Raw genomic sequence first — 17,266 nt, forward strand, 5'->3', positions numbered from 1 at the left:
TGGGAACCTTCAGCCTGCTCAACTCAGCTCCGCAGGTAAGGCAGCCATAGTAACCATAGCAACCACGGTAACCATAGCAACCCGAACTCCATCAACAACCAGCAACAGGACGTGCAGGTGGGAACCTTCAGCCTGCTCAACTCAGCTCCGCAGGTAAGGCAATCATAGTTACCATAGCAACCACGGTAACCATAGCAACCCGAACTCTATCAACATACAGGTACAGGGCGCGCAGGAGGGAACCTTCAGTCTTCTCAACTCAGCTCCACAGGTAGGGCGATCTTAGTTACCATAGCAACCGTGGTAACTATAGTAACAATGTCAACCATAGCAATAGCCACGCACGGGACGTGAAAGCCGAAACTTTCAGTCTTCTAACTCAGCTTCAGGAGTAAGTGCCTGTAACCATAGTAATCATAGTAACCACATCAACATCAGTAACTATGGTAGCAACCAGACCGTTTTATTTGTACCTGGCACTTGTGTTGTATCTAACCTATGCCCAACAGCTGATAATCTCGTGCGGACCACAGCTCCCATTATAATTACAGTAACACATACTTCAGCATTACGTTTCATACTGTGGTTTGGTGGCTAGAAATGCAGCTTATGGACTTAATTCTGAGCCCAAACATTTCAGAAACAATATATTTTGTCTTATTTTTTGTACCTTCCCTCTTTAACCAGGCCGCCGACTTTAACCAGTGCACGTGGCAGCCGTACGAGTGCGCGGTCGGGCTGATCGCAGAGAAAGTCTTCACTAAAGCCGCCAAGGCCGGATCTGACGTCAGAAGCCTATACGTCATCACCGGAACCAGGCTGGGGCGCGGCCACAAGTGGCTCAAGGGTCGGGCCGCCATCCCTGACTTCTACTGGAAGGCCGTCTGCTATCCTGGGGACGAGGCTAAGGGCATCCCGCCCTTCGCTTTCGGCTTTTACGGCGCGAACCGAAACTGCACCAAGGTGAAGACGCTTAACGAGTCTTTTATCTTGTTTAGTGGATCTCCTCTGTTATCTTCAAATTTCAATGCGCAGATTTCATCTGCAACTCTATTGTACATATGAGATACTAAGCGTTTTTATGATCAATCTGTATCTGTCTGTATCTATACAGCCGGCATAATCGCCATTCGGCACAACACACCAGCTAAAATCCTTGTACATGTTTCTTTCAGATCTCGGTTACTGTATTGTTCCCGCGTACAATTAGTGTTTCATACTTCGTCACTTGTTTTTCTTCTTGTTTCTAGTGATTCCTCCTAGATAAGCGTGTTTTACTTGAGTGTGGCATCACTATGTGTTGTTTTTGATGTTTTAATAAGGCCACGTTAATTTGATTATATGGATGACATCCTCCGTGGACCCCAAAACTGATGCGAGCGGGCGAATAAAGAAAAAGGTGGCCAAAAAGGTGCCTTCATTGTGGAATCTACTTCATCAGAAAGGATCATGTATTTTCTTAATATTTGCAGCTGAGCTGCTTTTTACGATTTACAGTGTGGCCGAAAATTATCATTTTTTTGTTTGAAACGCGCGCGCGGACGTCATCAATACAATCAAACCAACACGGCTTTTCAAAAAACAAAGGTGAAGACGGTGTCTCTGAGCGGGTTCGAGGAGTGGCTGTACCGCGGCAGCGTGTACCCGGACAGCCGGCTGTTCCCGGGGTCTCCCTGCCAGGGGAACGTCTCCGTCTGGACGGACGACAACGGGGACAGCTTCGAGACGTTCCTGGAGAAGGTCACTCCGGAATGCCGGAAGGGCAAAGGTGAACTGGAGGTCAGGTGCGCCGATCCGGACCGGGAGGCCTGTCAGAAGTGAGTGACATTACGAAAAACTTATTGACGTTGATAAAGGGTAGACATCTAGGTAATAAGTAACGCAAGGTACAGTTGTTATAAGCAACTGGATAGAATTTGGAAACGATCTTATGTTTCAGACAGCATCTGCTGTCTTTCGTTGTGAGTATCTGGAGAAAATGCTCTTTGTTGCAGATTTCTGTGATTACTTGACTACTGGTGTACATTGAAGTATGGTGCTAGTGCGAAGGGCAAAGGCAAAATCAAACATCTATAAGAAAATTGATTGTGGTTTTGTCTAGGAAACAAATAATTTACTAATCTTGTATAAAAATTTTACGGGACCGAGGAGTATCATTAGTATACCGTATGTTTATCTCCTTTCCACTATATTTGCAGACCCAGTAAGCTTGTAAAAATATCAGAACCACCTATACCAACGTAGTGAGACTTAGCAGACTTATCCTATTACTTCTATATCCTCAGACCCAGTAAGCCTGTAGCGCCGCCCGTCAAACCACAGGGAGATGTGCATCCACCTCCACCGCCCATGTCGGACATGCCATTCGGCGCCCCGGCGGCGTCACCACCCATTCCGGGCATGCCGGCCGGCGCCCCGGCAGCGTCACCGCCCATGTCGGGCATGATGGCCGACTCACCGGCCGCTGAAGTCGCCACAGAGGACAAATGCATCATGTACCAAGGTGACCTATTTTCAGCATTTTCAAAAGTATTTTTCTACAATGTCCCATTTTGCAAATCAGGCCTAGGCCACATCAATTTCATTTTGATAGATGATAAATAAAGTGAAACCTGTACCGAGGACCACCTTTACATATGGTCATTGATATGTACAGTTACATCTGCACACAAATGATCACCTCCGCATAATAAAGAAATTCTATGTCCCTTAGATAATTCCCGATAAACCCTGTATATAGAAGATCCGGTGCTGCTAATTTCCAGCTCGTTTTCCTCCAACAGTGACGGATGAAGCCCCGGTGGATCGGTGCATGGAGCGCTGCACTAATAACTATCTCCAGTGGCCGGAATGCTCCAACTTCTTTGTCGGGACGCCGTGGCCGCCAAGCAGCTACAGGTATGGCGTAATTTACCAGACAGACACCATAGTGGTAGAAGATAAAAGGCACCATTCGCTCGAATTTCAATGATGATGATGAAATACGTTTTCAAAGTAACATCTAGTTACATACATTTTCTCCGTGCAAATTGACATGCCTGGTAATATATTCCTCTTCATATATACCTAGAGACCATTAAATAACAATACTTGTACATATTTCATAAGGAAGGAAGCCCTGTTTACCATCTGTAAACAGTTCGTGGCTCTTTAGCTAGTTTAATTTTCTCCCTGCTGCCTAACCCCGTAACCAATAGCATTTCGGTGCTAAAATGCTACTTCATCAGGGAGAATATTAAATTTATATATCTAATCTTTCCCTCCGGATGGACACTGTCAGCGGACGTGCATAGGGGTCAGGTACAGAAGGCCAACTTTACGCGGTGCACGTCACACGTGGAGTGACCAGAGTAGGGAGTCCGGTATGTTCTCCCGGAAAATTTGTAAATTCATAACCCAATGAGACATTATTTCATGCATTTTGAGGATAAATTTTGTGAAGTAGAATTTTTCCTCTGCCACAGCCTCACTCTAAAGCCAAATATGAACTTTTTATAAGATTTATGAAGGGTCACAAGGTTTGTCCCAGAAAGAAACACCCCTATGCTGGTTGAAACACAGCATAGGGGTCCAGATCACAGCATAGGGGGTCCAAATCACAGCATAGGGGGCCCCTTTGCTGAAAAGGCCTGGCGAGAACACTGCCTTGTTCGCCTCCGACAAACAAACCATCAAAATAGAAAGTTCAAGTGTACTAAATTATGTATATCTATTATGTATACTTTTCCATTTCTAGTTCCGCTGCCTCCTGCCCCATCTGCCAGAGGCAGGCGGACCAGACGGAGGTCCTGTTCGCCACGCGGTTCAACACGGAATTCCGGATTCCGGAGTACACCGCTGACGCCATCGTCAGGGCCCCCGACGGTCTGGAGGATCCGCGTGATGATGATAGCTCGCTGTGGAACAGGGTCCAGCTGGGTAAGAATTGGGTTTCTTTTGTTCTTTAATCAGTTTTCTATTCAAGCAGGCGCACTGAGTTAAGTAGTTAAACTTGGCATCTATTAGTAAGTGCTTTAAAATGTACAGTGCGGTTGGTAACGATGGAGCTACACGGAATAAAACCATTCTGCTATTGAGGCATGATTGTTTTGGACCTTGTCATCGTGTCAACTGTCCAAAATTAAACTTAGCACTCACAGGCAACTTTGACCCGCTTTTGCAGTCGCACGTACGGTAAGCCACCTGTCTGTTGAGTATTGGGTCAGCCATCTTGAAGAAGGCCATAGAAATGGACTAAAATCCTTCTGTGTGGCACACGAAGCTGATTAGATTGTGACGTCACCATATGTTGTTCTCACAGGTCTCTGCTCGTCCACCTTCCACGACCACATCCGGGACAGCTGCGACTTCCCGGAGACCTACTGGTGGGGCGTGACGAAGGTGTCGTCCCGCTCGTGCCGCATCCCGTCCGCCCTGTACCTGGCGGAGTGCGGGGACTGCCAGGTGCGTAGCGGGCGTTACCCTGGGCGCCAGACTAGTACCGGGTCGCTAGCGATTTTCCTTCGGTGGCCCAAGAACAGTCAGCCCGCCCGGTCTTAATCAACGCTTCGGGGAGTTGAGCCCGTGCTTAGTGTTGGTAGGACCGGTCAACTCCCCGGCTACAAATTCCCCGGTGCGCTAATTAGGGTTCTGCGGGCTGAGGTCTCTGTGCCACCGAAGGAACTGACTACAAGGTACCGGCTAAAGGGAGCCGGCTAAAAGGCCCGATAAACAGTCTGGAACGCAGGGTAAGCGTGCGTAGTCCAGTAATTAGCGATCTTGCCTCTGGAACTAGAAGCCCTGGGATCAATCCCGACTGTGGCACTCACCCGACATTCACGCTACGGAAATGGTCGCAGTCCTTAGGACAGGACGTTATATGTTATATGTCCACTGTTATATGTTCATTGTGCTTGTCGAAAAGAGCTAGGGGAATTTCACCGGTAAAATGAACCTGTAAATACTGTATATAGCGTCTGTTTTCTCTGTCACGACCAGTGGAAGATAAGTTCATCTGTGCATTGAGTTTATTTGAGCCAAACTGGTTCAGGATCACTTTCCTTTCCTTCTCCAGGGGTTAGACGACGACTATGACGGGTGCGGGACGGACGCCGACAGGGGGCATCTCAACCCAAACGCCATCAACAACCGGGACGAGGCATCGCGGGAAGCCACGTTCAGCTTCATTAACGTCGCGCCACAGGTGGGGACGTAATTTTGTATTTTTTGGCTATGTATAGCGGTCATTGTAGTACTTCTAAAATCTAAAAAAAATGATGGCGTGCCTAAAAAGAACTTTACAATCAAGGTGAGGTACTCTGACACTTTGAAACGAAAACTACTTCAACAGCCACTATGAACAAAACGTATACAACAAATAAAATTAGATTGAAGTAACTGTCAAAGTAAACAAGAGCTATTCAATACTAGAATTGTAGTAACGGTATTGGAATGTCTGTTTTATGCATTTTTTCGTCCTTTTTTCTGTCTCTTTTCTCCTTTTTAACTTCTAACTTTTTTGTAACAGGCTCCGAGTTTCAACCGGCACGTGTGGGAGAGTTTTGAGGAGAAGGTTCGCTACAAGGCCGAGGAGGTCTACAGGACCGCCGAGGCTGCCGGCTCTGGTCAGAGGACCCTCTACGTCATCACCGGGACCAAGACCGACCCTGGGAACGAGTGGCTGAAGGGCCGGGTGGCCTTCCCGGACTTCTTCTGGAAGGCCGTGTGCTACCCTGGAGACGAGAGCGCGGGGCTGCGGCCCTTCGGGGTGGGGTTCTACGGGCGGAACGCGGAGTTTACGGAGGTGGAGGACATGGTGACGCTGGCCCTGCCCGACTTTGACTCCTGGCTATACGATGGCGGGAACGACCACATCTTCCAGGGCTCTGTCTGCGCGACAGACGTGGATAAATGGGATATAGAAAATGAATAGCAACAGGGCCTAGCTGCAATGCAAACGCAACACCCCTCTATCTTACCCTGGTATCTACATCCCTTACCCAAGACCAACCGTAATCTACAGGATAGCTAGAATGAATGATTTTGTAGGGTTTTTGTTTGCGCTACAGGCGTTAACGTTGTAAAATGAGACAAATGAATATAGATAGGAAATCTGGTGGGGTGAAGTGCTTTTTGTATCTACGCGTCGTCTAAATGTCGATACTTTGACCGTGATATTAGCGTATTTTTGCTATATAGTATATCTAAGGTTTTCAAAAAAGGTATAGCATTGGCAGGGATTTAGATAGCTACTTAATGTATGTGTAAATGAACGGATGTATATATTTGTTGGATGAAAACTATTGATTGTTTAACAGATCTATGGTATCTAAATTGCCCGAACACAGGTGTATAAGGTAAAGAAACGTTTCTAACTCGACTTTGTGGCCCAAACGGGGGTACTGTGAAAGATTTTATTGTACACACGTACCACAAATTATGTTTAATAATGATAAAAATCTACAATGGATTATCAATATTATGGAGAAAAACTACGGTGCTTAGATGTCTTAAGTGGAATTTTGTGTCTATTTACATTGTCATGGACTTTACACTTTTGTTCTAGCTGCTAAATTTTTTGAATATCTGCTTTGGGGATGTGAAAAATAAAACATTCTACGCAGGTCGGTATTTGTCGTTATAAATCTGCTAGTACAACGTCTTTTTATAAAGTTTTCTAAAAGTATCCTCCACCGTATTCATTAATTCGTTCATTATGATAAGATATATTTTGCTAGACGATCCAGTATTGCTATTAATGTTCCAACAAGATTCGAAATGAAACTTTTTGAACTGGTGTGTCGAAATCGCATTTAACAGCATCAAAAACGTGCAAAGAAACTCGAAATAAGTCTAATCATAATACATACATTGCCCCTTCTGATATGATGACATAACGCTCATTGCAGAGGCTGGGGGTCAAAGGGCATCCTGGGCAAAGTAAGCACTTAGAGCCACGGCAAACATGTGACCTTCAAAACAACGGATGAGGTCATAGTAAGTAAGCTTTCTTTTAGATAATATTTGTCTACCAGGGCGAGCTTATAATACTGCGGCCAGCAATCTCCAGGTACAAGCATACAATACAACATGAACGTACTGAAGCCATAACAAAATCTGCTCATGAAGCTCTATAAGTTTGAGCAAAAGTGTAAATCTAGCCCCTCAAAACAGCTAGCTGGACAAACTGGGCTGCACGTACATTAATGTCAGCTGACCCAATAAAAGAAAAAACGTCATCAAGATGGCGGTGTGGGTATGACATCACCAAAAAGCCCAAGTTATAATTGGCTTATATCCCGGCATGCCATGGGAAAATAGTTTGTGTGCATAAAGCAGTCCAAGTTCCACAGCTCACGCCCATGAGAAAAGGGGTGGTTTCTTCTGTCTAAATGTGAGTACCGAAGTTTTACATGTATTCATTCAACTATCTACAGGTGAGATTGATTGGTATCACCTTTTGTCAGACATGTTTCAGACTGTTAGGTAAACATGCTTGAAAGAAACAGAATAACTGTACAAAGTGAGGGTCAAAGGTCCTTTCACTACTTTTGTCAGCGTAATGGTCAGAAGTACCGATCGCCCTAGTCATCTAAACAAGTACTTGTGAGACTGGCTGATGTAACTTTTTGTCACACATGCTGCTGTGTGGTCTGGTAACAGATTTTAAAGCACAAAAACAACTTTACAAAGTAAGGGTCAAAGGTCTTTCACTACTTTTGGCGGCATCGTCATGGCCATTTTTTGGTCGTTAGAAGCTTTGTTTTATTTCTATGTTACAGAATTGGCTTTATGAGTTTTCTAACACATGTTGTTGGTGCTGTTACCTTGTAGTGCCTAGTGGCGCTAAGATCAGTAAGTTTTTTTCCTGCTGTTTCTGTAGCAGGGTATATTTTTAAAGGGTGGGGTAGTTAGAGTTCCCCCGATCGAACAAATATCGATTGTCAAAATAGTAGTGCTGACATATAAAGAGATAAGAAAGAAAATGGTAAGCTCGGTTGACATCTTTGGTAGCGAATCAATTGGGAAGCTTAGACTTGACTCATTTGTACAGATGGATTATTGGTGATTTATGATGTCTTCTAGTATTAGTAGTAAGTAGGGAAATGACTGAAATATAGAAAGCTAGGAGTGAAAAAAACGTCACTCCACAAAGCATCTCAACAAAAGAAGTATCATGCTCGATTTATGGTTCGTTTTCATTTGATGATTTAACTTGGACTGGCCAACCTAAGCTCTATGACTGACAAGCTGTACGTTCGCAAAATCCATTGATAGGTGTAATACATATCAAATGTTTACATGCCAAAATACATAAATTTATATGTAATCATGGTCTGGAGAGAGCTACATCAATTGACCTGAATAGCTGTTGGGGGTCTAAGATGCAAGTCTACATGGATTCTTTGCCTGCGAAACATCTGCATGTAGCAAAGAACATGACTTTCGTCTAACATGAATACTGCAATGTCTTTCCTTAAAGGAAGCCAAAAGGTAAGGTCGGGAATCCTACTATGCTATGCTAAATATACCAAAAAGTATAGTCTCCATCGAAATTACATTACATTCACCGCTATATTATTAATTTGAAAATCGCGGCATACGCCGCCGCCCGGTGACCTCGGTTGACCTCTACTACCTCGTGACCCCGCGTGACGTCACAGGTCTGAGCGTCCCACGTGACCACCACTACCAACAACACTTGCTAACTGCCCGCGTGCCTCACAAACATTGCTGTCCGAACTCCGAAGACTTAGATCATGGAGATTGAAGAGAATCCAGTTGAAAATGAAAACTTTGACGACTTTGATATCCGCCCTTCCACTGAATGCAAGACCTGTGACGTCACGCGGTCGTCAAGCGGGGTCACGAGGCGGAAGAGGTCAACCGAGGTCACCGGGCGGCGTATGCCGCGATTTTCAAATTAATAATATAGCGGTGAATTATGACGTACTAATGTAATTTCGATGGAGACTACACTTTTTGGTATATTTAGCATAGCATAGTAGGATTCCCGCCCATACCTTTTGGCTTCCTTTAAACAAGGATGAAAACTACGCAAATCTAAAATTCTGATCATACAAGAATAATGATATTATTACAATATTGACAGAATATCGATTGATAAGGAATTATGTACTAGAGCTTGCAAACTATCTAGTCTGTTAGAAAACATGACTTGACAGGATGTCGCATTATTCCCCTTAAAGCAAATAAGATTTTATCAGTTTTTATTCTTGCATTATGAAATGGAATACTTATACTGTAATACTTATACTGTTAGTTTGTTTACCAATGATGTTTCTAGACGAGTGGCTTTTGCTCTTAACTGTGTACGGATATTGGAAATTTATGCGCTGTTATATGTTATGTTACATGCGTACTTTTTTTGGATTAATTGTGGGGGATGTTGTGTACAGTGTTTGTGTAAAAATCAACACAATTCAGCTTTTATGTAACGCTGCAAGGTTGATTTAATAAACTGAATTGAATTGAATTGAATTGGAAGAATGAGCCAAAGTGGCATTACAGGTGTGGAGCATTTACAAGGAATTATGGGTACATTTTCTACACAATCTTGATAGAATCAAAAATTTTAAACGATTATGTCGTTGTAATGTTGTAGTTTAGGTGCTACATGACATATATACGTGAACACCTTAGTACAGTCTACTAGGTGTAAATATAAACAACATGGCGGCGCATATGTCACCACATAAAAGCGGCATGTAAATCATTCACCTGCCTCGAATAAGTTAGATACAAAATGACTTGTGCCACAAAGATTGACACTGACTGTATGTATAGAAGGAATTTATAATCAAAGATAGAAAATTAGCACATTAATGTGTGGGTTTATAACTCTTGTGCATAACTTAACAAGCTGTATGTTTGGAGAAGAAACGCGCTTAATCTGATAACGGTCCCCAGGGGACTGAACAATGAGCAAACATTCGGCCGACATGTGACCTTCGCAGGCCTAGGGTCATCTGATATCACACAGTGGGAGCAGAACTATGGGCAAACATAGGGGTATTGACGGCAAACATGACAGATCTTCATGACATTCGCAGAAAATATCAAAATAATGTTTCGACAAAGCTTGACATATGAATAATCACATCACTAGTAATGGAATGTTGTTTAATATTACACGAATAAGTAAGAAAGGTGTAATGCCGGTGTGAGGGCATGTTGTTGGTGTTAACTTAAGTTAAACGAACGGCTATCGATCACTTAACTTAGCACTCACTAAACAAAACAAGGACAAAGATCGAATATTCGGTCTGCAGAGCGGTATCAGTCTAAGATATGAACTGCTAATCACAATCCTTCTGTACAACTAGGTTAGTCGGATGTCAGAAGATAACAGAAGCTAAGAGTTATCCAACAAATGACATTAGAGCTTTTAGAAATTACCTATTTCCAGGACCAGAAATCATCTACAACCAATGTCCCATTAAAACCACTTTATTGAATCAAGCTTTTTTGTTATAAACTAAGATTGGTGCAGACATGTTCTAGTGTGCAAAAAAAGGTAAAATTCAACACAAAAAATTATTTTTCAATGTTGTAAGATGGAATTCAAATGACTAAAATGCTTCACACAGAACAAAAGGGCTAAATACACTAGGCAAATATAACTACAACTATGTGACATCATAGCAAAATAAAAAGCTACGATCGCGATTTTTTTTCTTAACATTTTCTTGAAAACGGGCCCCTAAAAAGCCACTGTTCGATAGCATTGGGAGTAGGTCAAAGGTCTACAACATAATTTCACCAAGTAAATTAGGGTCAAGTTGCCACATTCTTGAACAGCTACGTAAGGCACTCATGTCAGTTTCCCTGGCCCTTGGTATGAGCACAGCAACAGGGATTCTTTTCATTCATTCAGCATAAAAATCAACCATGCATTGTGCGTTTCTTCGTGAAATTTGAAAATAAGATATATGTCAATGACTTCCTTGTCATATTTTATGTTTATTGCTATGTGTGCTTAAGGTTACCTACTTCTGCATTTCAGGCGGAAGCATCAGGAGAAGTAGTCGCAGCTGAAAACCTCACCAGCAATGGCCCAACTGTCCAGACTGGCCCAGCTGTACCTCAAGATTTCTGACAACCTGACAGAGGATGACGTCAGGAATCTTAGGTCCTTACTTTCCCTTGACGAGGTTCTTGGCAAGGGAAAAGTTGAAAAAGCAACACCTTTAGAAATTTTTAATATGCTAGTGGACAACGCAACGATTGGCAAAGGGAATCTCGGATTCCTCGTGCAAATTTTAAGGTGCCTCGGAAAGGGAAAGTTTGCAGATGAAGCCGAACTTCTTGAGACAGAACACAAAATAGAAGGTAGGTTTGAAGAATACTTGGTACAACGCCAGTAGCAGGGACCATAGTCAGGGATCAACATCATTTTAAGGATTTTGTATGAAATAACGTTTATCACGATATTTGCACGTCATACCAAGGAGGAGGAGGAGGTTAAGCTACCTCCTTGGTCATACATACACCCGCCCACCAACTCATTCACTCGCCCATCTGCTAATGCGTCTGCTAATCCATAATACAGTCAACCAGTCCACTCATTCATTCAGTTACGTATACCTCCCTATAGGGAAGAAAACGCACGATACTACAGCCATGACCCCAGAGTTGGGAGATTCACGGGGAACATCCGACCAAGGAGACAGTGCAACAGCAGACAGCGAACTAGAAGACAGAGAAGTTAAGGATATCATTTCTGCGGAAATCCCTTCTGGAGCTGCGACCATACAAGGTCAGCTGGATCCAACGTTATTTTCAAGTTATCGTTACAGTAAGATAGGCAGACGTTTTGTGACGCAATACTAACGAAAATATATTGCTTTCCCTTTTCATTTAGAATTTGAGGCTAAGCATAGGCATGGCTTCATCTAAAGTATGCTAACACAACTACCTCATATTCTTCAGATACTCAACGGACTACAGACTCTGAGACATTAGATGATGCAGAGGTTGAGCAGGTGACCTCAGAGCTGGCCTCACTGCACATCAGGGAACTGGAACGACTCACGGACGAACCCATGAAAAAGCTAGGACTACGGCCAGACGAACTGGGATCATCTGCAGGTTAGTCTTGCTGAAAGCATTGACTGTAACTGCAGCCTATCTTATTATCACGAGATCTTTGATAAATTCATACCATGGTAATCCGAGAATACTAAAAAGATGGTTTTATTACGTGATTTCCATTTTCATATAGTGGCGAAGTTCACCTTATTTGGTGTTGCTATAGCCATATCACTTTGACTTAAACACTTATGTTTCCTGGAGTAGGAAATCTTTCTAAGGTGCATAGCCAGTTTCGTGAATTACCTACTCGATGTTAAGTATGAAAATAACAAGTGAATAATTCCAGAGTCAACATCGTTAGATTGATATTAGCGGAATAGTTAAGGCGTTATGTCAGGCTGCAACGAAAATATTTGAGTGACGGGGAGGATTACAAAGAAAACAACAGCACAAGAAATTTATACTGCAGTAGCAAGTTTTATTCCAAAATAAAGTTGTCAAGAGTTTATTACTTATGAGTTATATAAAGCACCAGTTATATAGCTTCTGTTTAAATCCTATTCCCCAGACTATCGGGATGCCCAGACCAGGTTGGAGACCCTCCTTGCTGAGCTCGACACACCTGCGGTGATGGCAGACCAGGAAAAGCAGTTTCACCTGTACTGTCAGATAGGTGATCTCTACAGAGCTAAAATATACAACTTACAGCCAGCTCTGCAGTATTACCAGAGCATGCTAGAATGTTCTAAGTCACTGTCAGGGGACCTAAAACAAGCCAAAGCCCATAACAGATTAGGTTTGACATATGACATGATAAGAAAACACGATGAAGCCATTAGGAACCATGTAGGAGTCCTTGATATTTGTAAAGTTGCAGTTGGGCGTGACATTGACACATGTGTAGCTCACAAAAACTTAGCATCATCATTGACATTGTCAGGTAAAGTTTCAGATGCAAAAACTATTTATAGAACTGCCTTGCGCCTTGCAACGGAGACACAAAACAAGATTGAAGAGATGGATATTCGCTGTAAGCTTGGTGATTTGCACAGGTTTCAACTAAACGAACCACAAGTCGCACACATCCACTACACAAAAATGTTGGCTCTAGCAAGGGACTCGGGGATGAATTATTGGGAAATGCAGGCCTACAACAGACTGGGACTGGTTTGTGGGGACATGCAAGATAGCACACTAGCTCTAGAGTGGCACCAGATGAGCCTGAATAAGAGCCTAGAATGTGCAGACAAGAGAGACCAGATCATAGCACAGTTAAATGTCGGTGCTTCATTGGGTAAAGTGAAGCAGGCTAAATCCCACCTTGACACAGGATTACAGATGGCTCAGCAAAAAGGGGATCAGTATTGGCAGATGACGGCTTACATGCATATGGGTGACATGCAGAGGGACAAATTCAATTCCCCACGTTCATCTATCCAGTATTATGAACAGGCTCTCGCACTAGCCAGGCAGTTGGGGGACAGGCGTCAGGAGGGACGGGTTTACAGCCGATTGGGACATGCCCATGTTGAACAGAGGGAGTATGAAGAAGCTTTGGGGTGGTATGAAAAACACCTGAAAGTAAGTCGAGAGAGGGAAGACAAGAAAGAAGAGGTAACTGCACACACAGCGTTGGGAAATGAATACAGATTACTCGGACAACACGACCAGGCCACATCCCATTTCGACACAGCCTTACAGATGGCAGAGCAGACAGAGGATCTACATGGACAGATGGATGTTTACTGCAAGATGGGTGAGATGCAGAGGGAACAACTCAGCTCCCCACGTGCATCCGTCAAGCATTATGAACAGTACCTCGCACTGGCCAGGCAGTTGCTGAACCGTGCTGAAGAGGCTTTGGCTTACGAGAGACTGGGGCAGGCCCATTACGATATGGGGGAGTACGAGAAAGCTTTGAAGTGGTACCAGAAGCACCTTGATATGAGCCAAGATAATGGAGACAATAAACAACAGATACGTGCACACACAAATCTTGGTCAAACATACAGACTTCTTGGTAAACCAGACCAGGCAACATCTCACATCAGCACAGCCTTACAGATGGCGCAGCAGACAGGGGATCAACATGGACAGATGAATGTTTACTTCTGCATGGGTGAGATGCAGAGGAACCAGCTTGACTCCCCACGGACATCTGTCCAGTATTATGAACAGTATCTCGCACTGGCCAAGCAGCTTGGGAACAAGTATAAGGAAAGAGTGGCTCACAACAAATTGGGACTGGCCCATTTTGAGATGGGGGAGTATGACACAGCGTTAGAGTGGCATCAAAAGGACCTGAAGGCAAGTGAAGAAAGCGGAGACAAGAATGAACAGATAAATGCTCTTAGGAATGTGGGTAATGTATACTGGTCAATGGGTAAAGTGGACCAGGCAACATCCCACTTCAACACAGCCTTACAGATGGCACAGCAGACAGGGGATCAACATGGACAGATGTATGTTTACTGTAAGCTGGGAGACATGCAGAGGGAACAACTCCACTCCCCACGTACAGCCATCCAGTATTATGAACAGCAACTCGCACTGGCCAGGCAGTTGGGGGACAGATATGAGGAGGGAGTGGCTTACAACAGGCTTGGACTGGCTTATGGTAAAGCAGGGGAGTATGAAGAAGCACTTGAGTTGCATCGGAAGTACTTAAATATCAGCCAAGAAAGAGGAGACAAGAAGGAACAGATAACAGCACATACAGCCGTAGGTAATGCATACAGTCTATTAGGTAAGGTGGACCAGGCAACATCCCACCTGGAAACTGCCATACAGATGGCACAGCAAATAGATCAGTATAAGCAAATTAAAGTTTATTTCTCCATGGGTGAGATGCAGAGGGAACAACTCCACTCCCCACGTACATCCATCCAGTATTACGAAGAGCACCTCGCACTAGCCAGGCAGTTGGAGGACATGCATGAGGAAGGAATGGCTTGCCACAAACTGGGATTGGCCCATGATGAAATGGAAGAGTATCAGCTAGCTTTGGAGTGGCATCAGAAGGCACTAAAGACGTGCCAAGAACACGGAACCAAACAAGAACAGATAGCAGCACAGACATGTGTGGGTGACACATACAGAAAACTGGGAAACTCAGAACAAGCGACATTCCACTTCAACGCAGCCTTACAGATGGCACAGCAGACAGGGGATCTACATGGACAGATGAGGGTTTACTGTAAGTTGGGCGACTTGCAGAGGGAACAACTCCAATCCCCGCGTACATCCATCCAGTATTATGAACAGTACCTCGCACTGGCGCGGCAGTTGGGGAACAGTGGCGAAGAGGGAAATGCATATGGCAAACTAGGAGTTGCCTATTATGCAATCGAGGAGTATCGGAAAGCACTGGACTGTTTTCACAAGGACCTAAATTCAATTCAAGAATATAGGAAAATGAAAGACCACATAACAACTCACAAAAATATAGCTGATTGCTACCAGAAACTGCGCATCATTGACCAGGCGACACATCATTATCAATCAGCACTGTCCATTGCCAAGGAGGCTGGGAACAAGACTGAACAAATGGACACTTGCCGTGAACTGGGGGATATACATTGGAGACAGTTACAAGAACCACAGGTCTCCAAAACATATTACACAGATATGTTGAAATTAGCCAAAGAGTTGGAGACTAAGGATATGGAGAGGCAGGCCTGCAACAGACTGGGGTTGGCTTGTAATGACACGAATGATAGCGAGGCAGCTCTGGATTGGCATTCGAAATACCTCGAAATGAGCCAAGACAATGAAAACAAGATTCCAGCACACAAGAATATAGCTGTGACCTACAAGGCACTGAGTAAACCGGACCTGGCAAGATCTCACTATCAGTCAGCGTTGACTATTGCCATGGAGACAGGAAACAAACAGCAGCAGATGGACATTAACCGTCAAATGGGTGATTTACACATGGAACAGCTACATGAGCCACAAATTTCACTTAATTATTACACAGAAATGTTGGCATTAGCCAGGAACTTGGAGAGAAAGCCCGAGGAGGGGCAGGCTTACAACAGGCTAGGAGCGGCTCACTATCACATGAGGGAGTATGAAACAGCTTTGGAGTGGCTTCAGAAGTTTCTGAAAATGAGCAAAGAAACCGGAGACAGGAAAGAAGAGATAAATGCTTATAAAAACATAGCTGGTACTTACCAGACACTGGGTAAACCGGACCAGGCCATATCTCACTATCAGTCAGCCATGGCCATCGCCATGGAGACAGGAAACAAACAGGAACAGGAGGACATTGCCAAAGATCTGGCTAGTCTGTAACAATGAAGAGTTCTACCACCAAACGGCATGAGTTGAACAAGATTGTGTGTGATAATACGAATAAAAAAAGTTTGAAAGCAAGAACAAAAACATTATCTTGTAATTTGTAGGGACCGAAAATTGTTGTCCTTACAGCTAAAGCTATATATGCTAGTTTTCAGCATAAACGAACCGGCTATAATATCAAAGACCATACCAGGGTGAAGAATACATAGAATGAAGTCCTCCCCACCACACAATAACACAAAAAGGCACTAAGACCTCCTTAATGTTCCAGTGAAGTCATTGGGAATAATCTTTTGTTATGTGATGCGAAGTCCCAGCTGCAGCTTGCTTGATAATAAACAGTGCTCAAATGTCAATGGTCACGAGATAAGAGGTTCGTCTGTAATGGATTTAGTTTCCTTCGGTTGTGAGGAAAAAGTAAGACAGATTCGAGTGGCTAGTAGCTTGCTGATAGTCTTGTGAGGCATTATCAAGCCGTATGTCTGCCATGTATACACTGTATATTTTGAAAGTGTAACTAAGTTCTTGGTTTCATTGAAATGAAGCCAAGTGAAAGACAGCTTTGTATAGATGCATGATTTTGAGAGACTATGTAAAAATAATTTCCTCAGCTTGAGATAGAGGAACAGAGCCATGTACATACCACTCAGTTGTATCACTGCAGTTAAAATGTTCTAATCCCGTCACTTTTCTTATATTTCCATTGCATAGTTACTAATACTTAGAACCATCCCGTACATGAGGGTTACGAATAATTCTAAACTAACGCTAATAGCGACAATATGAAAATGTGCCACTCAAGTAGCCTCTACCGGGCTCCATAGGTCTAGGTCAAACTGTACTACCTGGCTGGTGAACTTCTCTGGAATATAATCGCACAGACTCTGTGTAGCCAAATTTTAGTGTTTGTTAACCAGCTGCTGCCACGCCG

At 43.7% G+C, this 17,266-nt stretch overlaps 2 protein-coding genes across 2 annotated transcripts; both read left to right on the plus strand.

The window, feature by feature from the left end:
* The first annotated feature begins 52 nt into the window (after window positions 1-52).
* Window positions 53-6,473, plus strand: LOC136441676 (endonuclease domain-containing 1 protein-like). The gene is made up of 9 exons (XM_066438112.1): window positions 53-153; window positions 688-963; window positions 1,588-1,817; window positions 2,286-2,503; window positions 2,784-2,898; window positions 3,737-3,918; window positions 4,301-4,443; window positions 5,054-5,182; window positions 5,507-6,473. The coding sequence occupies exons 4-9, from the start codon at window positions 2,350-2,352 to the stop codon at window positions 5,909-5,911; spliced, it is 1,128 nt and encodes a 375-aa protein (XP_066294209.1). The 5' UTR covers window positions 53-153; window positions 688-963; window positions 1,588-1,817; window positions 2,286-2,349; the 3' UTR covers window positions 5,912-6,473.
* Window positions 6,474-11,011: 4,538 nt separating this feature from the next.
* LOC136442729 (tetratricopeptide repeat protein 28-like) lies at window positions 11,012-16,329 on the plus strand. Its single transcript, XM_066439673.1, has 5 exons — window positions 11,012-11,331; window positions 11,597-11,758; window positions 11,932-12,090; window positions 12,602-12,788; window positions 13,086-16,329. Exons 1-5 carry the CDS (start codon window positions 11,052-11,054, stop codon window positions 16,327-16,329), a joined length of 4,032 nt encoding a protein of 1,343 aa, XP_066295770.1. The 5' UTR covers window positions 11,012-11,051.
* Window positions 16,330-17,266: the final 937 nt, after the last annotated feature.

The sequence above is a fragment of the Branchiostoma lanceolatum genome, chromosome 9, assembly GCF_035083965.1.
Source record: "Branchiostoma lanceolatum isolate klBraLanc5 chromosome 9, klBraLanc5.hap2, whole genome shotgun sequence".
Lineage (NCBI taxonomy): Eukaryota > Metazoa > Chordata > Leptocardii > Amphioxiformes > Branchiostomatidae > Branchiostoma > Branchiostoma lanceolatum.

Bases quoted from the DNA above. Each gene is read 5' to 3' on its own strand.
- LOC136441676 (XM_066438112.1), top strand. From the start codon at position 2,350: ATGTCGGACATGCCATTCGGCGCCCCGGCGGCGTCACCACCCATTCCG. The intron at 2,899-3,736 runs GTATGGCGTAAT...TTCCATTTCTAG, and splicing joins TGGCCGCCAAGCAGCTACAG to TTCCGCTGCCTCCTGCCCCA. The intron at 5,183-5,506 runs GTGGGGACGTAA...TTTTTGTAACAG, and splicing joins TCATTAACGTCGCGCCACAG to GCTCCGAGTTTCAACCGGCA.
- LOC136442729 (XM_066439673.1), top strand. From the start codon at position 11,052: ATGGCCCAACTGTCCAGACTGGCCCAGCTGTACCTCAAGATTTCTGAC. The intron at 12,091-12,601 runs GTTAGTCTTGCT...CCTATTCCCCAG, and splicing joins CGAACTGGGATCATCTGCAG to ACTATCGGGATGCCCAGACC. The intron at 12,789-13,085 runs GTCAGGGGACCT...TGATTTGCACAG, and splicing joins CTAGAATGTTCTAAGTCACT to GTTTCAACTAAACGAACCAC.